This window comes from Ursus arctos, unplaced genomic scaffold (assembly GCF_023065955.2).
Source record: "Ursus arctos isolate Adak ecotype North America unplaced genomic scaffold, UrsArc2.0 scaffold_4, whole genome shotgun sequence".
NCBI lineage: Eukaryota > Metazoa > Chordata > Mammalia > Carnivora > Ursidae > Ursus > Ursus arctos.
Window position 1 is genome coordinate 16,240,082 of NW_026623056.1, and position 22,541 is coordinate 16,262,622.

Sequence of the window (22,541 nt, forward strand, 5' to 3'; positions counted from 1 at the left end):
TTAAAATCAAAACAGAATCTTCTCCCTTTTAGATTTCCCTTGATCTGAATCTTTTGTATAATACCCTACTTGTATTGTGAAAAAAAGCATGATTTGGGGGAGAAAATTACCCGTGTATATTTTCAGTTACCTGTGTCAATGGGAGATGACAGTTCTATGACTAATCTTCAAATAGATGAAAAAATTTAAATTGACATTGAAATATATTTTGATTTTTTTTTTTAAAGTTTTTTTTTTTTTAGTAACCTCTGCACCCAATGTGGGGCTCAAACTCACAACCATGAGATCAAGAGTCACACGACTCTTCCAACTGAGCAAGCCAGCACCCCTATATTTTGATTTTTTTTTGATAGGACTCTTAATGCCAAATGATTTTTCTCAGTATAATATTAAAATGGATGTTTTTTCTTATAATACACATTGGGCAGTCTTCAGGAAGCCTTAGATGGTGTTGGGGTAAAAGCTGCTATTTTAAATTTCCAATATGTAAATTACGAAATGGATCGTATATAGTTGGATTGCTGAAAGTCAGTTGCGTTAATATATTCCTAAAGGTTCAACATTAGACAAGTGCAGTGCAAGTCAGCTTGCTTCTAGATCTCCCTAATACTTTGTTGCTGGTAATAAAAGCTTCTAGTTACTTTTCTATTTTTCTAATACCCTGCTGGATTGGGGGCACTTGGGTGGCTCAGTTGGTTGAACATCTGAGTTTGGCTCAGGTCCTGATCTCAGTGTCTTTGGATCGCCCCATGTGGAGCTTTGCCCTCAGTGGGGTGTCTGCTTCTCCCTTTCCCTCACTCTGCCCCTCCCCCTGCTCATTCTCTCTCTCTCTCCCTCAAATAAATAAATAAAACCTTTAAAAAAATTACGCTGCTGGATTGGATTTGTATCTGTATTCACAAATGAAAACTGGTTTGTCATTTTTCTCTGCCGATGCCTTTGACCACATCTTCATAGGTTTAGAAATAGTGTTCTCTTTGTTGATAATTTTAAAATAGTCTTATTTTAATTTTCTCTTTGAGCCAAGAGTTATTTAGAAATATTTATGGGGCGCCTGGGTGGCGCAGTCGTTAAGCATCTGCCTTCGGCTCAGGGCGTGATCCCAGCATTCTGGGATCGAGCCCCACATCAGGCTCCTCCGCTAGGAGCCTGCTTCTTTCTCTCCCACTCCCCCTGCTTGTGTTCCCTCTCTCGCTGGCTGTCTCTGTTAAATAAATAAATAAAATCTTTAAAAAAAAAAAAAAAAAAGAAATATTTTGTTTTTCATATCAAGGTGAGTTCTTGTTAATGATTTCCTATTTAATTTTATTAGGATCAGATGTTATATGGCCATAACATTTCCATGTTTTGTAATAATCGTGACTTCATATTCCATCTTATGATTTAATTTTTTTTTAAGATTTTATTTTTTTCAGAGAGAGAGAGAGAGAGAGTACAAGCAGGGGGAGCAGCAGAGGGAGAGGGAGAAACAGGCTTACCACTGAGCAGGGAGCCCAATGCGGGGTTCTATCCCAGGACCCTGGGATCATGACCTGAGCTGAAGGCAGACGCTTAACCGACTGAGCCACCCAGGCCCCCTGATTTCATTTTAATGACTTTTATAGATATTTTAAACAGTATTCTCTGTTGCGTTCAGAGAATGCTCTGTTGTATGTAGCTGTCTTTTTTTTAAAATTTTTAAATTTTTTTTAATTGGGCTCCACACCCAATGTGGGGCGTGAACTCACAACCCTGAGTTCAAGAGTCGTGCTCTGTACTGCCTGAGCCAGCCAGGCGCCTCTGTATGTAGCTGTTAAATCTGGCTTGTAAATTGCATTATCTATACTCTCTGTATTTTTATCTGTTGTCTCCTTGATCTTTTAAATTTCTGAGAGACATATGTTCAAATTCCCCTGTAGTGATTGTGATTTCCTTAAATGTTCCTTGTATTTCTGGTTTATTTCTTATGTTTTGACATGTTGTTTGATGTCTAGTTTATGGCATATCTTTGTGTCCTTTAATAGTAACATAATCTTTATTAAATGTGTGTGTGAGATTATCCTATTTGTTATTAATCATACCATGCCAGCTATGTCATCTACATGTAACTGTATATAACAACTTTGCATATCCTGGAGCACCTGGGTGGCTCTTGGGGCACCTGGGTGGCTCAGCCCTTTAAGTGTCTGACTCTTGATTTCAGCTCAGGTCTTGGTCTCAGCGTCATGAGTTCAAGCCCCACGTTGGAATCCACCATGGAACCTACTTAAAAAAATTTTTAAAAACCACAAACTTTGACTATCCCTTTATTTTAAACATTTAGCTATCATACCTTTGAAAATGTAATAATATCAAATAGACTTACAAGTATTAGGAGTGATAAAAGTTACCATAAGCTAGTAGTTATGTTCCCTGTGGGTATTTATATTTTGGCATGTAGTTAAGTTATCCCTTCATTTATTTGTTCAACAAATAATTTTTTGAGAGCTTGCAGGAACATTGGAGGGGAAGATAGGGAAAGCTATGTGGGATAGTATAAACACGGAAGGCCTTCTTTAATAAGGTAGGCATTTGAGCTGTGATCCAGTAACGCTAATCTGGGGAAAGCATTCCAGGTAGAGGGAACCTTAAGTTCAAAAACCCTAAGGAGGGGTGCCTGGTTGGCTCAGGTGGTAGAGCATATGGCTCTTGATCTTGGGATTGTGAGTTCAAGCCCCAAGTTGGGCGTAGAGCTTACTTAAAAACAAACAAAACCAAAACCCTATGGAAAGACTGAGATGTATTTGAGGAAAAGAAAGAAAACCAATGTGTCTGCATTTTAATCGATTAAGGATGGTGAGGAAGGCAGGACCCAATTCAAGTAAGATCTTGTAGGGCATTTTAAAGAGTATGATTTTATTCTTAAGTGTTATGGGAAGCCATGGGCAGATTTTGAGCAGGGGATGACATGATTAGATAAATATCTTTACAGTCCTTATATAAATTGAAATGTACAGATTTTAGCTGTACAGTTGGAAAACTTTCACAATTGCCTATGTGAAATGCACCCTTAAGGTAAAAAGTTTTCTCTCACCCCAGAAAGTTCCTTTATTCTTCTTCCCAGTCTGTCCTCATCACCAGCACCTGAAGTACTATTCTTTTTTCTTTCACCTAATTTGTCTGTTCTAGAACTTCATATAAATGGAATCATTCATGTACATACTCTTGCGTCTGGCTTCTTTTACTTACTAAGATGAGTTGTTTTTTGTTTGTTTTTAAGATTTATTTATTTTAGAGAGAGAGAGGGAAAGAGAGAGCACCCGTGTGTGTGGGGGGGGGGGGCAGATCAATGCCTGCGGGGTTTCCCTGCTGAGTCTGCTTCTCCCTCTGACTCTCCCCCCCCCTCATGTGCACGCGCATGCGCACACGCACGCTCTCTCTCTCTCTCTCATTCTCATTCTCTCTCTCAAATAAATAAATAAAATCTTGGGATGCCTGTGTGGCTCAGGCTGTTAAGCATCTGCCTTCAGCTCAGGTCATGATCCCAGGGTCCTGGGATCAAGTCACACATCGGGCTGCCTGCTCAGCGGGGAGCCTGCTTCGCCCTCTGCCTGCAGTTCTCCCTTCTTGCGCTCTCTCTCTGACAGACAAATAAATAAATAAAATCTCTAAAATAAAAAAAGAAGAGTGGGACTCTTTGAGCCTCCCAGTGCCCCTACAATTGTATTTTTTATTATACAATTTCCTTTTAAAATTATTTTTTTCTTGAGGTTTATTTCAAAGTATAGAACACTACAAGGTTTTGTTTTGCTTTTGGACTTGAACTTTTTTCAAAAACTCTAACTTGTTTATGTTATTTGAATGGGTATGATGGGGTAATTTTGCTTTCTTACATTGTAGGTAGGGGAAACTGTACTTTTTGAGTTTAAATTGACAATATTTGCTTTTTTTTTTAACGTGAGCTCTACATCCAGTATGGGGCTTGAACTGACAACCCCAGGATCATGAGTCACATGCCCTACTGACTGAGCCAGCCAAGTGCTCCCATACTGTTTCGTTTCTTTTCTTCTTTCTTTCTTTCTTTCTTTCTTTCTTTCTTTCTTTCTTTCTCTCTCTCTCTCTTTTTTTTTTTTTTTTGGATCCTTTCTTTCTTTCTTTCTTTCTCTCTCTCTCTCTCTCTTTTTTTTTTTTTTTTGGATCCAAAATGTGTTTATTGGGATAGTTTCCTACTCCTCTTGATTCAGGATGCTTTTAGTGCTGCTTCCATCTGAAGGAACACCGTTCTGTAAGCCTGGTTTTTCTCCCGTAGACTGGCAAAGGACAGTGGAGCAGCCAACACACAAAACTACTCTTTGTGCATGGCTGAACAGGATGGTGATTTTGTAGCATCCTAGGCACCTCACACATCCATGAGGTAGGAGTTGGGGCTCTGCACCAGGCACTTCTTCATGTGCTTCCTCTTCTCCTTTTCCAGGTGAATGGTGGAAGAGGTCCTTCGTGAGGGTATGTTCTTTCTCATGAAGAGGTTATCACCACCGGAAAGCTGTTTACTTTTTTATTTATATATATAAAATATATATAAAGCCCAGTGTGGGGCTTGAACTAACAACCCCAAGATCAAGAGTCACACACTCCATTGACTGAGCCAGCCGGGTGCCCCAAGCCGTTTATTTTTTATAATGAGTCTGTTTAAATGACATAAAAATTTTATTTTTTTTTATTTATTTATGTTTTTAAAAGATTTTATTTATTTATTTGACAGAAATAGAGACAGCCAGCGAGAGAGGGAACACAAGCAGGGGGAGTGGGAGAGGAAGAAGCAGGCTCATAGTGGAGGAGCCTGACATGGGGCTCGATCCCATAACGCCGGGGTCACGCCCGGAGCGGAAGGCAAATGCTTAACCGCTGTGCCACCCAGGCGCCCCAAATGACATAAAAATTTTAAATTAGAGGAATCAGCATTACATATGCTTTTGAATATGGATTTGGTCCCATGGTATGGAGAAAATCCTTTCTTACAGACTAATTATAAACAGTAACAGACTTTTTTTTTTTTTTTAGCCATTTACGTTTACCATCTCTGTGTTCTTTTGTTTCATCTGATTCAAAACCTAAAGAGGATTAATAGGACATTTTGTTTCAAAGTTGAATCTGACAATATCTAGCAACTGTTCATACTTCCTTTTCATAGACCTCAAAGTCAGACAAGAACCTGAAACTTAAAATGACCATGGGTCATTTGTTACACATTCCATTCCCTTACTCATTACGTCATGATGAGAGCATGCCCCAGCAGTTGTTCCTAGCCTTCGCTGGTGTATGCTTGAATGTGGCATGTGTATACTTTAGTGTTCTTGCTAGACTGAAGCAGACCTGAGTTATTACAAAGTGACAGTATAGATCTAAATCTTCCTAAACATGTTTATCAGAAGCTCAATCTATGCCCAAAGATGACAGGAAAAGCTTTATTATAAGGGCTGCATGAATTATGAATGACCTTGGCAGTACAAGTTAACTCATTGGTGGTTTCTTCCTTACCTACCCCAACCCCTCTACAACCAAATTCTTTTTCTTCCCTTCTGTTTGCCTAGTTTTAGAGCAAAAAGAGCAAAAGAGAGTTTTGCTTTATCCCTTAAGTGAGGGTGAAACAAAGTACTCTTTTCTTCAAGGATCCCCAGCCTTCCTGGAGAGGAGCTACCATTACCCTTGGAAGGTAGAAGGAGAATATTCAACTTATGAGGTCCATGGAATGGATGAGTGGAGGTGATGCTGAACTCACTCATCTGTACAGATAATCTCATAAGACTCTGGCAAGCTGTAGGAGCTGGGGGTCACGGAGGAAATGGTGTTGCGCAGAAACAGATTTGGAGATCTGCTAGGATGTGTCTACCTTTGATTCTAGGTTTATTGGAGAATAGGAGGTATGTTTTTTCCCATCTGCATTAAAGAAGGAATGAGGTTTGATTTTTTAAGGAAAGTATTCTTGATGTACTGGCCCAAGATTTTTTCATGTTGTCTAAAACTAGTTGCAGACCAAATGGAGAAGGCAAGACCTTACTCTCACTTTTTTAAAAAAAATTTTATTTTTTATCTATTTTTAGTAAGCTCTACACTCAACATGGGGCTTGAACTCACGACCCTGAGATCAAGAGTTGCATGCTCTACCAGCTGAGCCTGCCAGGTGTCCCATTACTCTCTCTTTTTATAAGCTTTAGAAACAGAAAATAACAGTTGGATTCAGGGCCTCTGTGAAAGTAAAGACTCATTTATATTCTAAATTAGAGCAGGTATGTAATGATGGTGTAGAAACATTTAAATGATTTGATTCTGGATGTTTATAAGTGCTGGAGTTTTTAGAACATTTTTGAGCTTATTACACAGGTAACAGTAATGGGAAAAAATGATCTCTTAGATCTAGGATTTAAGTATATATCACACATAATGGGTCCTTCTCCCAGCTGAATCATGTGAGCTTATCTCAGGGATGGGTGATAGAACTGGACTAAGCCAAGAAACTTGTTATTTCTTTTTTTAACTTTGAATAAAAAATATTTTTGAGTTAACTTTTTTTTTTTTAAAGATTTTATTTATTTATCTGACAGAGAGAGAGATAGCCAGCGAGAGAGGGAACACAAGCAGGGGGAGTGGGAGAGGAAGAAGCAGGCTCCCAGCGGAGGAGCCTGATGTGGGGCTCGATCCCAGGACTCCGGGATCACACCCTGAGCTGAAGGCAGACACTCAACGACGGAGCCACCCAGATGCCCCAAGTTAATGTTTTTTTAATTAATTTTATTTTAAAACTTTTAATTACCTCAGTAAATACATATTGTGTATTTTTGCCTTTGGTTAGATAAATAACCATTAGTGGTAGAATAGAGGTTTGGAAATCAGGGAGCTCTTCTTGTCTTTTCTGTGTCATAGATTAATGCTCTAAGGGATAACTCATATAACTACCCTGAGACTGTCCTCTTATCTGTATATAGTATCAGTAGGCCCTCACTGCCCAGTAAGGGAGTCACTAGCCACAGGTGGTTACTGAGCCTTTGAAGCGTGGCTGGTCCAAATTGAGATGTGCTCTTAAGTGTAAAATACGCACTGGATTTTAAAGACTTAGCCCAGAGATAAGAATGTAAAATATTTTATTGCTTATTTGTTCATATTGATTACATTGTTGGAATGATAATATTTTGGGTACATTGGTTAAGTAAAAATATTATTAAAATTAATCTCACCCATTTCTTTTTCCTTTCTTTTTTTTTTTTTTTAAGTCATCTCTATGCGTGGAGCTCAAGCTCATGACCTTGAGATGAAGAGTCTCATGCTTTACCAACTGAGCCACACAGGTGTCCCTTGTTTTCTTTTTTTTTAATGTGGCTGCTAGAGAATTTTAAATTCCATACATGGGTCACGTTATACGTCTTTTGGACAGTGCTGGTTTGGGAAGCATTTCCTAAACTCATGAAATATTAATAAGTGCTCAATGAAACACAGTTTGGAAGAGCAACAGTGTCCAGTAGAACTTTTTGCAATGATATAAATGTTCTGTATCTGCGCCATCCAATATGGTAGCTACTAGCCACTGATGGCTGTTGAGCACTTGAAATGTGGCTAGTTCTGAAATTGAAAAATTGAAATGTGGGGCACCTGGGTGACTTAGTCGCTTAGGCTTCTGCCTTCTACTCAGGTCATGATTCCAGGGTCCTGGGATCAAGTCCTGCCTGGCCCTCTCTGCTTGGCAGAGGGTCTGCTTCTCCCTCTGCCCAACCCCCTGCTCGTGTGTGCTCGAGCACTCTCTCCTCTCTCTCTTGCAAAAATAAATAAAATTAAAAAAAAGAAAAATTGAAATGTGGAAGAAAGGAACTGAATTTTGAATTAACTTTTTTTATTTTAATTTTTTAATATTTTAATTAAATAGCCACACATGGGTAGTTGCTAATGTATCAGGACAGTACTGATCTAGAAGATTTATAGGATTGTTTTATTCAAGACCTGTATACATAGGACTTGTTTACTATATTGCAAACTTGCTTAATATGTCTGATTTGGGTCTATTATGAGTAATGATAAGTGATCAGTAACAATAATAGTTATTGAGTACCTGTTATGTAGCAGGCACTGTAAGTACCAGAAAGGGGATTTGTATGATAAATTATTTATTAAGAGCTTAGCTATATATATTGCTCATGTTTTGTAATATGCTAGATGCATTGTGAATTCCAAGGTGCTATTTGGGCTTTACCATGTTTTCATCAAGGTCTGGTTTCTTTCCTTTCCTTACGAGTGCCCTTCTGTGAAAGCCTGGCTCCTTTTGAAAAGTCTGAGCGATGTGCTGCCTTGTTAAAGGATTTTTTCTTGAAAGGGAAACCTAACACTTTCTGACAGATGATGATGGTTTTTGTTTTCAGTAAACTTTTTAAAAAAAAATTTATTAATTTATTAGAGAGCGTGTGCACGCATCGGGTGGGAGGTGAGTGATAGAGGGAGAGGGAGAGAATCTCAAGCAGACTCCCCGCTGTGTGGGGAGCCTGATGCCAGGCTCAGTCTCAAGACCCTGAGATCATGACCTGAGCCGAAATCAAGTGTTGGACACTTAACCAACTAAGCCACCCAGGCGCCCCTGTTTTTAGTAAGTTAATGCTTTTCACTTTAACAGGGGTATGAACATGTTTATACGGAGACTTAAGACTTATGTATTATGCAATATTTATTTCTCTTTATGTGTACACATATGTTTATAAGTACTAGCATTGAGCGGTGTGTGTTTGTTTATTTATTTATTTATTTATTACTTCACAGTGAAGAACGAATGTCATCATGTCTGGAATCAAGCGAACAATCAAAGAAACCGACCCTGATTATGAGGATGTATCTGTGGCCCTTCCAAATAAGCGTCATAAAGCAATTGAAAATTCAGGTAAAAATTCACCTACCTTAGGAAATTATTTCTTTGTTGAGATATGCTTCCTTGTAAGATTTATAGGCACTAAAACAAAGTGCATTTCCACTGTTTTGTATAATTTGAAGAGGGGTTAGTTAAGTGCTCTGGTAATAACAGTACACCGTGTGTGGTGAAAAAGGCCAGAAGACAGTTGTGTAGACAGTGAAAGTGTCTGGCTGTAAGTTTTAGCTATCGTAGGTTAGGCATAACCATAAAGTCTTACAATATGTATACTGCAGTTATTAGATATTTCATATGGTTCTCAGATGTGGTGTAGGTAACTTAAAGGTGGTATATGAATGACATAAATTTGGAAAATATTGATTTAGTTTAACCCCTGCACTTAGCCGTTAGTAGTTTAGGCTCAGAGGCACTAAATTACTTGCCCAGGATCATATAATTAGTTGAAGAGCAAATCATCAACTATGTAGCTACCCAGAATATTTTAATCTATCTCAGGAAAAGGTGCTAAATTTGAGTTTTTAAAACAAATTATTGCTGAAATTCACTACCATTAATTTAAATAATAAATCTATGAAAGTTAACACTTACAGCTGGGTAAAGAAGGCAGGCATCCAAGTCATAGAGTGTTGTAGCCCCAACAAAAATTAGTGCCCCTAGAGTTGAAGTGGTGAAAGGAAATTCCTGTCCCTAAATGCAGTCAAGTCATATGTACCCCCCGAAAGTCTTTGTGGACCAGAAATTATCAAATTGAATTCCAAATAATGAAAACATTTCATTGCAACCTTTCCCCTCATTCAGTTATAATTTTATTTATAAGGAAATTACTTCCTTTCAGTAATAAACCAAATAAATGTGAAACTTATATCCATTACTCAAATGCATCAAATGGCATAACTTTTTAAAAGTAAGAGTAGGGTAAACTGATTGTTTTGGTAAACATAATAATTTCAGTTTAAATCTGTAAGTTCCCAGATACTCAGCCTAAGCAAGAACAGTTTTTCCTACTGAGGGATAATTTGTTGTTCTTCCTCTTGGTGTTCATACTGTGCCTAATCCCAAACCATATTTTTATTTTTCAGATATTTGCTCAAAGTAGATTTAGTAAGATGCTTCGTTTTGCTTATATTGTTTTGTTTGTTGTTTTTGTTTTTATTCCATGAAAGATATAAATAATGTAGACGAGTTTCTCTCTAAGGAGCTTATGCTAAAACAGCCTTCAGTGAACATGGTCTTTGACTTCAGTCTCTCCCTATCTCCTGGTTTCTACAGACAAGGATATATATAGTAATCCTAGAAAATACTCTTTTTTTCATTATGACAAAAACCAGTCATTTCCCTCCATGCAGACGTATCCACAAGAACGCTCACTTATACCATTATTGGTTTGAACTTGCCAATTTAATGGCATACTTTACAGGGAGAGAATGACATGGGTCATCAAAAGGTCCAAATTTTCTCTGCAATTTTTCATGTACTCCAAGCATGAGTGACCATCGTTTTTTTCATATTACAAATACAGGATCATTTTGCAAAATTCCAGGTTTTTCTTTTTACTTTTTTAAAGATTTTTAAAAAGATTTTATTTATTTATTTGACAGAGAGCACAAGTAGGGGGAACACCAGGCAGAGGGAGAGGGAGAAGCAGGCTTCCTACTGAGCAGGGAGCCGGGTGCGGGGCTCAATCCCAGGACCCTGGGATCATGACGGGAGAGGAAGGCAGCCGCTTAACCAACCGAGCCACCCAGGCGCCCGTTAAAGATTTTATTTTTAAGTAATCTCTACACCTAATGTGGGGCTTGAACTTAGAACCCCAGGATCAAGAGTCACATGCTCTACTGACTGAGCTGGCCAGATGCCCCTAAATTTCAGGGTTTTCTAGCAGTCATTTGGCTCTTTTTTCCCCCTTGTAGCTAATATCTTAAACTCTGAGTTGCATATTACTTTGAGTAGTCATCATCTGAATTCTGTCACCTTTAGAGGCATTTTCTTTTTTCCCTTTTTTTTTTTTTTTTGGTTTCAAGTTTGTTTTTTTTTTAAGATTTATTTATTTATTTATTTGGTAGGGAGAGAAAGCGTGTAGGGGATGGGGGGAGAGAGGGAGAGAGAATCTCAAGCAGACACTGTGACACCAGGCTCTTCTCATGACCCTAAGATCATGATCTGAGCTGAAACCAAGAGTCAGACGCTTAACCTGACTGTGCCACCCAGGTGTCCCTCTTGAGGTTTTATTTATTTATTTATTTAAAGATTTTATTTATTTATTTGACAGAGAGAGAGAGAGAGACAGCAAGAGAGGGAACACAAGCAGGGGGAGTGGGAGAGGGAGAAGCAGGCTTCTTGCCGAGCAGGGAGCCGGACATGGGGGCTTGATCCCAGGACCCTGGGATCACGACCTGAGCCGAAGGCAGACGCTTAATGACTGAGCCACCCAGGCACCCCTTGAGGTTTTATTTAAATTCTAGTTATCATATAGTATAATACTACTTTCAAGAGTAGAAGCTTTTTTTTTTTTTTTTTTTAGAGCGACAGTGTAGGGAGGGGCAGAGAGAGAGAGAATCCCAAGCAGGCTCCATGTCTAGGGCAGAGCCTGACTTGCAGCTTGATCTCTTGACCCTGAGATCCTGACTTGGGCTAAAGAAATCAAGAGTCAGAAGGACGCTTAACCGACTGTGCCACCCAGGTGCCCCAGAGGCATTTTCTTTACTTCTGAATTCTTTATTTGCTCGTTCCTTTAGGTAGTTGTGATCAAGAACTGCTGAATTACTTCCTAGATTCTTCTCTACAGAAGCAAGCTTCCTGCCTTATGAACTGCTCTTATGTCACAGACTACCTCCCCTCTAGCTAACTCTTTCTTTTCTTTGTCCTTGGGACTGTGGTTTTTCACAGGTCACCAAATATATCTTTCAGAATCTTAATGGATTTCTTTTTCTTTTTCAGGAATTTTATTTTGGTATAATTCCAAACAAAAATTGCAAAAAATACTTGTATGTCTTTTATCCAGATTAATTTGCCAGTTGTTTATATTTTGCCTCATTTGATTTATCAGTCTTTTTCCCTACCCCTAAACACTGTCTCTCTCTCAAATACATGCATGTATGCATGCAGGGTGTATGCACATCATGCTTTTTAAATCGTTGGAAAATAAATTGGATACCTGTAAACACAAGTGTATTTCATAAGGAGATTCTCTTATGTAATCACAGTACTATTATCAGAAGCAAGAAATTTTAACATTCATCCATTACATTATGTAACGTCCAGTCCATATTCAGGTGTTACCAGTTCCTCAGTATTGTGTTTTATAACTATTTCCCCTCTCTAGGCTCCGGTCCAGGATCACACAGTGCATTTTGTTGTCCTATCTCTGTAGTCTCTTTTAAGCTCCTCAACCTTTCTGCCTTTCTTGACTCTAATGTTTGAATCATGAAAGCCAGTTATTTTTAGAATGTCCTTCAGTTTAGGTTTGTTTGATGTTCTCTGTAATTAGATTTAGCATTTTGGCCAGAATGCCTTAGAGTGATGTAGACTTCTCAGTGCATTATGTCAGAAACACATGAAGTCAGTTTGCCCCCATATTAGTGATGTTAACTTTTCATCATTGGTTAAGGTGGAGGCTACTAGGTTTCTCCATGTAGGAGTTACTATTTCCTGGGTTTCTTCTATTGCATACTGACTTAAATCAAGACAGTCACTGAGTAATTAGACTGTGGATTATTTTATGTTCTTTATGCAGCTCGAGATGCTGCTGTGCAGAAGATTGAGACTATTATTAAGGAACAATTTGCACTTGAAATGAAGAATAAGGAACATGAAATTGAAGTCATTGACCAGGTATAATGGTGATAAATTAAAAAAACAACAAAGCTGTTGCAAAAAAGTTAATTGAGATGAATCATGGTTTTTCCCCTTTGCTGTTCTTTTATTTATTTATTAAAGATTTATTTGAGAGCACGTGAGCAGCGGGGAGGGGCAGAGGGAGAGGGAGAAGCAGACTTCCCACTCAGTGGGGAGCCTGATGCAGATGTGCAGCTCAATCCCAGGACCCTGAGATCATGATCTGAAACGAAATCAAGAGTCAGTTGCTTAACTGAGCCATGCAGGTGCCCCCCCGCCCCGCCACTTGCTGTTCTTTTAAAAAAGAGTGTTCTCATTTTGGAAAAAAAAAGGCATGTGCCTTTTTTTATATATATAAATGAAATTGCAGAAAAAATTACTTGAAATTCCATCCCAAAAGATAATTTGTTTTTGCTCTTGTGCCCAGGATCTTTGTGACATTTCTCAATGAATATGCATATATACATATAAATATACATCCTCACATGTCTGTATATTCCTGTAAACATTGGCTTTTGCTGTTTTTTAAAAAAGTCTTTTGCAATTTGACAGGTGGAGATGGTCATTTTTATTTGCCTTTCTTTGATTATTAGAGAATTGAGCTTTTGGTCATTTGTATTTCTTATTTTATGAATTTTTTATAGTATATCTTTTCTGTCATTTCTGTTTTTTAAAGTAACAAGTTAACATTTGTTTTTAGCGACTGATTGAGGCAAGAAGGATGATGGATAAACTTCGTGCCTGCATTGTTGCAAACTACTATGCTTCTGCAGGACTTCTAAAAGTCTCTGAGGTAAGTCTTCCTCATATACAGTCATTCTGGCTATCCATATTTATTGTGTGAAGAGGAGATTAGTGTTGATATGAAATTCCTGCCTTTGAAATGTTTCTTATATTGACCTTTGGAATTCAAGAAGCCTAGCCTGCCTTCCTGGGAAAATACATAAACTGTCAATAATTCTAGGAATCATGTTTCCCTTCTTTATTTTTAATTTTTGAATTTTTTATTTAGAGAGAGCATGCGTGCTTGCGTGTGGGGTGGGCGAGGGGCAGAGGGAGAGGGAGAGAGAGAATCTTAAGCAGGCTCCATGCCCAGCCCAGAGCCTGACACAGGGCTCAGTCTCATGACCCTGAGATCATGACCTGAGCTGAAACCAAGAGTCATATACTTAACTGAATTAGTCATCAGGCACCCCAACATTTTTTCCTTTATATTAAATCCTTCTCCAACTAATATTTAGCATTATTCCTAGGCTTTGTAGATACAAAGTTGAGTGAGACCCTGTTCTAACTTGCCTTATTCTTCCTTTGATTGTGATTGGCTTTGGAATAAGTTATAGATAGATTGATTTTCCTAATGAATAGCAGTTTGTAGTTTCAGTAGATATACCCTATTCAGGAAGCCCTGATTTTTTTCCCTCACTTTCTATGAAAAATTTCAGATACACAGAAAAGATGAAATAAGTACCTGTTTATGCATCACTTAGATTCACCATCTTAACATTTTATCATCTTTGCTTTATCTTATTTTTTTGTAAAACATTTGAAAACAAGTTCCAGGCATCATGACATCTCACCCATAAGTACTTAAATCTTGTATTTCCTAAAGGATATTCTTCTGTGACTTCCTGATATTATTTGATAACCAGTCCATATTCAGATCTTCCCAGTCCTCCCCCAAATATTTTTTAAAGCTGGTTTTTTGACATAGGATCTAATTAATCAAGGTTCATGGACTACATTTGGTTGTTTTGTTTCTCTAGACTCATTTTATCTAAAATAGTTCACCTTCCCCCCCCCCATTATATTGACTTATGTAAAGAGATCAGACCATTTATCTTTATAGAATATCCCACACTTTGGGTTTATTTTTTTTCCCCTTGGGTTATTCCTTCATTCCCTCTCTTTTTCTGCAAACTGGTAGTTGGGTCTAAAGGTCTGATTAAAGTTAGAGGGTTTTGGCAATAATACTTTATAGGTGATGCTGTATGCCTCATATTGTTGCACATCAGGAGACCTAGTAATTAGGTTGTCCTGCTGTTTGGAATATTAAGTTTATTTATTCATTTATTCATTCATTCATTCATTCATTCATTCATTTATTTTAAAGATTTTGTTTATTTATTTGACAGAGCACAAGCAGGGGGAGCAGTAGAAGGAGAGAGAGAAGCAGGCCCGTCACTGAGCAGGGAGCCTGATGCGAGGCTTGATCCCAGGACCCTGGGATCATGATCTGAGCCAAAGGCAGACAGTTAACCATCTGAGCCACCCAGGCGCCCCTGGAATATTAAGTTTAATTACTTAATTAATGTGATTGCCACTGGATTGCTGCAATTATAAAGGAATGGGGATAGGATTAAACTGAAACAGAAGTGTTTCTTCTTGTTTGACATTTTGATAATTTCATATAACTTGTTCATTTTTCATTCTAAAATTTCTTTTTCTTAAGTTTTCTCCATTAGAATTAGATAATTCTCGTGGATAGTACGTGGGTAGTTGAGAGTGGCAGGGCTAGGGAAGGTGTGATGCCATACTGGTTTGCATTGTCCCCCATGGTTTTTACAAATAAGAGATAACCATGTTTTGGCTTTTATGTCATCCTTTGTTGCTTGAGGGTGCCTGGCATTGGTCATACTCCCAGTTGTCTTAGAGAAATCTAATCTTAGATGTTAGATAGTCGTTTTTTCTACTACAGGAGTTTCCATAATACACACTAGAGTCTGAACTATTTTTTAGAGCTCCCATAACAAATTACCACAAGCTTGGTGGCTTAAAACAAGAGGAATTTATTATCTCATGATTCAGGAGGCTAACAGTCCAAAATCAAGGTGTTGCTGGACCATGTTCTCTCTGAAGGCTCTAGGAAAGAATCCTTCCTCACCTTCTCCTACCTTCTGACACTTGCTGGCAAACCTTGGTATTCCTTGGCTTGTGGCCACATCACTCCATTTTCTGCCCCTATCTGCACATGGATGTTTTCCCTCTTGTGTGTCTTCACAGTTTCTCTCTCCCCACATTTCCCTCTTATTAGTTAAGCCCTAATCCAGTATGACATTATCTTAACTTGATTATATCTGCAAAGACCCTATTTCCAAATAAAGTCATATTCACAGGTTCAGGGTGGACATGAAGTTTTGGGAGATACTCTTCAACCCAGGGCAGATTTTACTGTCACCTGTTACATGGCTTGCTATTGATCCAACAAGGTGGACATTGCAAGCTAGCATCTGCATGACATGGGACTTGTAGCTACTCTGTTTGAAGAGCTGGTTGTCCATTTAATGTTTTCCTGTTTTTTAAGATTGATTTATTTGAGAGAGAGAGCGTGTGCGTGAGTGAGCACGGTGGAAATGGGGAACAGAGGGAGAGAGAAACTTAAGCTGACTCCGTGCTGGGTGGGGGCCCGATGTGGGGATTGATCTCCTGACCCTGAGATCACGACCTGAGCTGAAACGAAGAGTTGGATGCTTAACCGACTATGCTACCCAGGCAGCATCCCTCCCCCATTAGCAGTTCTGAACTGTTATTTGGTATTCTAGAAATGCACTGATTTTTTTTTTCCTGTTATACTCTGATTAGAATTTATTCAAGGATATTTAGGTGTATTTTTGTCTATTATGATCTGCCATTTAGTTGTTTTTAGTTTGCTGTAACAAAATACATCACAGCTCTAAAAAATACCCTTTATTATTGAGATGCAATAATTTTGTTGCTTTGAAGTACTAGGCCCTGGCTCCTTTCTTCTCCCTAAATTATGTTAATTGCACAGTTTTTAAAAGCTGGGCTTCCTAGGAACTGTAGAGTGTATCGCATTATAACAGAATGCACTGTATTTTGTATCCAAGTAACAAGATACACAAAAATACTCCAGACTTCAGTACTAGACTGATGACAAATTTTATATGTAAGTATTAATCATTTTAAAGCATTCTATACTACATTTTACTCCTACATGGGAGCCATTTTACGTATACGTTTTTTTAAAATCTTTATATATTTTACAGGAATATTTAGAGCAGTTAATGTGTTCGTGTTAAAGCAGCGTGAGGCTTATTTTTCTTAAGAGTCAAATCTTACTTTCCATATGTTACTATATACTTACTTCTATTTTTCGTTTAGTTTCAGAGAACTTGCACCTTTAGATTTTAGTGTTAGGACCTTCACATAATTATCGCTTTCTAGCTTTTGTTGCTTCAGACCATGTTAAGGAGTTTGGACTTCATTTTATGGGTGTGGGGAGATTTTGAAGGATTTTAAGCATGATCCCTAAATAGATGAGGGTTTTTGGAAAGATTGAAATTTTACCTACTTTTGGTGCATTTGATTAAAAGTTTGTTTTGTTTGCTTTCATTTTTGCAGGGATCAAAGACATGTGATACAATGGTTTTTAATCATCCTGCTATCAAGAAGTTTTTGGAGTCACCATCTAGGTCATCCTCTCCTGCCAATCAGAGATCAGAGACACCATCAGCCAATCATTCAGAAAGTGATTCTTTATCTCAACATAATGACTTCTTATCTGATAAAGACAATAACAGCAATATGGATATAGAAGAAAGACTCTCAAACAACATGGAACAGAGACCAAGCCGAAATACTGGAAGGGTATAGTTCGTTGGGTGGGAGGGAGAGGAGAAGGGAACTAGTATTTATTAAGTATGTACATTTATTCCATTTCACCTTCATAGGAACCCTAGGAAATAGATTAATTATATCCCCTTTGGAGATGGGGAAACTGAGTCTTAGAGAGCTTACAGTTACATTTGTCCACAAGTATCAGAACTGAGAATTAAACTGAATTAAGCTGAGAATTAAACTGAAACAGAACTGTGCATGGCACAACTCCTAGATGCCATCCACATTGATGAGAGAGAAACCTTGAGGAATTGGCAGTTCTATGACCTTATGCAAGGTCTTTCCATTCTGTCATGTTTGTTCTCTCTTCAGCATTTTTCTTTATGAAAGTTTAATGCTTTAATAAGATGCTTTAATAACTAGGGGAAACTTGGCAATAATAATAAATAGAATTAAAAACTGTTTATTCCTCTTTGATCCTGCCATTTTCTTACTTGAGTTTCTACCTCACGCTGCTCTGAACTTCTTGATATAATATTTGGCTATGGAGCCCTTATTGGATGATTTTTCTCAGCCAGGTGTTCTGTGGTAGAGGAAATCTCCAGGTTGCTTTTCACATATTCAGACATCAAAGATTTGATTTATTTTTGATAAAAATCAAATTTAAAAAATTTTCTGATTATAAATTCATATGTGTTCATTGTTGAAAATTTTAAACTACAGGAAAGTAAAAAGGAATAGAAAAGTCATTCACAATGCCACCACCCAAAAATTAAAACTCGTTTGGATTTACTTGTTTCTTACCAGTAATAATGCTTTTTTTTGGCGGGGGGGGTTGTGTTTTAAGATTTTAAAGTAATATCTGCACTCAGTGTGGGGCTCAAACTTAACAGCCCCCGGATCAAGAGGTTGCATGTTCTACCAAAGAAGCCAGCCAGGCACCCGTTTTTGTTTTTGTTTTTAATTAAAAAGAATTTAGGCAATACTGGTCAAAGGATTTAGAAACTTACCATCTTGTGTATAATATGCTCATGTTTATGGAACAAATATTTAGTACTATGTACCAGGCACTTCTCTGAGAACTGTAGAAAATAATCATGTAAAACAGGTACTGTTATCCTTATTTTATTTTTAATTTTTTTTAGAGAAAGTGGCAGAGAGGGGCAGAGGGTGGGGGGGAGAGAGAATCTTAAGCAGGTTTCATTCTCAGTGTGGAGACTGGCGCAGGGCTCAATCCCAGGACCCTGAGATCATGCCCTGAGCTGAAATCAGGAGTCGGATGTTTAACCGACTGAGCTACCCAGGTGCCCCTAGGGTTTTTTTTTAATTTTTAAGTAATCTGTACACCCAAGGTGGGGCTCGAACTCACAACCCAGAGATCAGCTGTCATATGCTCCACCGACAGAGCCAGCCAGATAACAATAATAAAATTGTTATCCTTATTTTATAGATGAGGAAATTGAGACAGAGAAGTCAAGTAATTACACAAAATTTCACATCTAGTAAGTTGAAGAACCAGGATTTAAACCCTGGCAGTCTATCTCCATAGTCAAACTTTAAGTTAATCATTTGTCTACATTACTTCTCATTGAAAAATTTTTAATAATACAGAAGGTTGAAAAGAAGGTAATTCCATTGACCTCTTCCCCCATTCCCATTTCCCAGAGGTTGCTACTGTAATAGTTTCTTGTATATCCTTCCATATCCTATTTGTATCTACAGCACAGATGTGTATGATTGTTAAAAACACATGTATACACGTGGAGTTACAGTGAGTAAACATTTTATGTAAACTAAAGGAAAAGATACAGTAAAATTACTTTTAGGCTCTGAGAGTTGTCACAGAGCCAGAGGATTTTGTAATTAAAAAAAAAAAATCTGAATTGCTCCATTCATACCTTGAATGATTTTGTGGTTTCTGCCTATTGGAAATTGTCCAAATTGAAAGTGAAAATTGATTATGATTTCTTTCAGGACACTGCTAGTATTACTGGCTCTCATAAAACAGAGCAGCGGAATGCTGATCTTGCAGGAGATGAGACTTCACGACTTTTTGTAAAGAAAACAATAGTAGTGGGCAATGTGTCCAAGTGAGTATCCAGTTGAATTCTCTCATTTTCAGTTTTCCATTTATGTTAATACTCTGGCATAGTTTTATTATCGTAGTATTATTGTAGGAAGAGGCCTTAAGGATTTTATCTCTCAAACTCTTAGTTGTTTTAAAAGTAAACTAAGGTCCAGAGACTTGGAACTGCCTCAGTATGTCTGCTAATCTTTGACATAGAGTAAAATTGTGCTTGGTAAAAGTTTCTAAGATATGAGTTTTACAAACAGTATTTTTTTTTTTAAGATTTAGTTTTAAGTAACCTCTATACCCAACATAGGGCTGGAACACAATCAAGAGTCTCGCACAGTCCACTGACTGGCCAGCCAGGCACCCGATATGCAAATGGTGTATTTTGTCAAGCGTATTAGTGTGGATAAGTTTAGAAGAACTTTTGACTTTTTCTGACCTAGGTCTGTCCTTCAGGGCCTTAGCTAATAGCTAAAAAGTGTTTGTTGTCCAAATTGAAATGTTTTAAATTTTTAACAAAAAGGTGCAGGGCATGTCTTGAAGGCAGAATTTCTCCCAGCTGAAGGGCTAGCTCTTTAACGATATGATCTCATGGTGGCTTGTGGGAGCGCCGTCATTTTGCCAAGTATCTAGAAATGGATAAAGATATAAATCTTCCAACTAGCGTTAAGAGTGTTATTTTCTCACAAGGTCTTTATTTGCGTTTCTCCTCCCTCACTGGTATATTTTCTCTGTGCTCTCATCATCTTTATATAGTCATTTCCTGTTTTTATGTATTTTTCCCAAATCACACTGGAATCTCCTTAGGGTAGAAAGTATGTTGTTTGTTTTGTATCTTACAGTAGTTGGTATTCACTAAATATTTGATTGTTGAATATGTGAATATATTTATGAAAATTGTAATTAGATTCAGTTATTGAAAATAAAGGACTGGGGCAGACAGTAATTATTTGAGGGGAAAAATCAGGTTTTGGGGAATCTTCCAAGCCCCAGTTAATGGACCAAAAATAACAAACAAGAAGTACATTTAAAAATCTCAGATAATGAAAGCAAAGATTTCTAATGGTCTGTGTGATAGTATTTAAATGGAAGCATATAAAATGTGATTAAAGCAATTAGATTTCTATTTTATAGATTATTTTAGAGTTAGCATGCATTTAGCTAAGGGGACTGTTAGACCATGTGAAGTATTAAGAGTTGGGGTCTTAACAATAGTATAAAACCTGTCCGCTCAGAAAGTCCAAAACTTGAGGGGCACCTGGGTGGCACAGCGGTTAAGCGTCTGCCTTCAGCTCAGGGCGTGATCCCGGCGTTGTGGGATTGAGCCCCACATCAGGCTCCTCCGCTATGAGCCTGCTTCTTCCTCTCCCACTCCCCCTGCTTGTGTTCCCTCTCTCGCTGGCTGTCTCTATCTCTGTCAAATAAATAAATAAAATCTTTAAAAAAAAAAAAAGAAAGTCCAAAACTTGAAATCTAGATGTATCCACCAGACGACTGGGGAGAAACCGTCATTGACATTTTCAAACAATTATATTTAATTTGTAGGTGTTTGGGTTTTTTGAAGACCAGCTAGAACTAAAATAATGGTTAATCATGGATTTTAGGGAGGGAATGATTGGCATTAGAGTTGTAAAGTCCTTGTTTGTTCTGGAAGAGGGAAAAATTATTGATTTACTTTAGACTTGTTAAGAATGTTAGAGTATCTAAGATAATAAAAGGATAGACCTAGAGATTTAAACTTCAAAAGTAGTAAGAGGAAGGTAGGGAAATTGAATGAAAAAAGGCGAGGGGGGAAACTCTTGATTCCAAAAGAAAGCAAGCAGGGACGGGGGAGGGATGTGAAAAAGAAAAAAAAAACAAGACAAATAGTATAAAATGATTTAGTAACAACAAATCTAAATATATTAATAATCATAAAAGTTGCCTAGGGATTTAGTTAGCTAGTTAAAAGAAATTATTATCTTGAGATAAAATAATCTAAAATTTAGTTCTCTGTTGTTTATCAGTGACACATCTAAATATAGGAAGACTGAAAGCAAGCAAATAAGTGAGATATAGCTGGCAGATACTAACCACCAGAAAACCAGTGTAGCATACTGATAACAGGTAAAATAGAATTTTAAACTAAAAGCATTCATAAAGGAAAAGAGTTACATAAGGTTAAGAAGTTCTGTTCACTGGGGAGAGAGAAAATTTCTAAACTTCTTTGTACTAGATAACACTCTTAAAGTGTCTAAACCAAAATTGACAGTACTGTAGGAGAAATTTCTAAATGCACTAGTAAGTTTACTGAGAGATTTTATGTACCTCAGTAATTGATGGATTAAGCAAAATACCTGTATGAATGTAAAAGATCTGAACATCAATTAACAAAGGTGATCTAATATATACATATAGACTATTAGATGTAATAGTTAAGGATTTTTTTAGAAGATATTATTTAAATTTATTCGAAAGAGAGAGAAAGCAAGAGTGAGTGGGGGGAGGAGAGGAGGGAGAAGCAGAAGCATGCCCAACGCCCGACTTGATCCCACGACCCAGAGATCATGACCTGAGCTGAAGTCAAGAGTCGGATGCTTAACTGACTGAGCCCCCTCAGGTGCCCCAGTTAAACATTTTTAAGCACTGAAGGAACATTTATGAAAATGGACTACACAATAAGCCATAAAGCAAGCTTCAACAAATATCAAAGGACTTCTATCATACAGACTACTTTTTTAAAAATATTGTTAAGCAATCTCTACACCCAACTTGGGCTTGAACCCACAACCCTGAAATCAGGAGTCACACACTCCACTTACTGAGCCAGCCAGGCATTCCCAGACTATGTTTTGTTTTTGCTTTTTTTGTTTTTTTGTTTTTTTGAAGATTGATTTATTTATTTGACAGAGTATACTTGAGTATGTGGGGGAGGGGCAGAGGGAGAGAGAATCTCATGCAGGTTTTGCTCTGAGCACGGAGGCTGATGTGGGGCTCTGTCTCACAACCTTAAGACCATGACCCAAAACCACGAGTTGGATACTCAACCGATGGTGCCACCCAGGCCCTCCCAACCAGACTACTTTTTTGACTACTGTTACAGTAAAGTTAATAATGACAGTGGGAAAACTAGAAAACTTTCTCTTTTTTAAAGATTTTATTTATTTATTTGAGAGAGACAGTGCACAAGTTGGGGGTCGGGGAGGGGGAAAAGCAGAC

General features: G+C 37.8%; 1 protein-coding gene and 1 pseudogene across 8 annotated transcripts in view; one reads left to right on the forward strand and one right to left on the reverse strand.

Moving 5' to 3' along the window:
* The window catches only part of YEATS2 (YEATS domain containing 2), a 105,603-nt gene that overhangs the window by 14,658 nt on the left and 68,404 nt on the right, over positions 1-22,541 (forward strand). For 6 of the 8 annotated variants that reach the window (XM_026497688.4, XM_044383782.3, XM_044383792.3 and 3 more), the window contains exons 2-6: positions 8,755-8,872; positions 12,594-12,691; positions 13,395-13,487; positions 17,054-17,299; positions 19,244-19,359. In XM_026497688.4, coding sequence (XP_026353473.1) covers positions 8,773-8,872; positions 12,594-12,691; positions 13,395-13,487; positions 17,054-17,299; positions 19,244-19,359 — 653 coding nt within the window. In that variant the 5' untranslated portion in view covers positions 8,755-8,772. Of the gene's footprint in view, positions 1-6,565; positions 6,726-8,754; positions 8,873-12,593; positions 12,692-13,394; positions 13,488-17,053; positions 17,300-19,243; positions 19,360-22,541 lie in introns of those variants that run through there. The other 2 variants (XM_057306586.1, XM_057306585.1) reach the window with 2 other exon arrangements.
* On the reverse strand, positions 4,210-5,225 carry LOC113244229 (40S ribosomal protein S27-like; annotated as a pseudogene).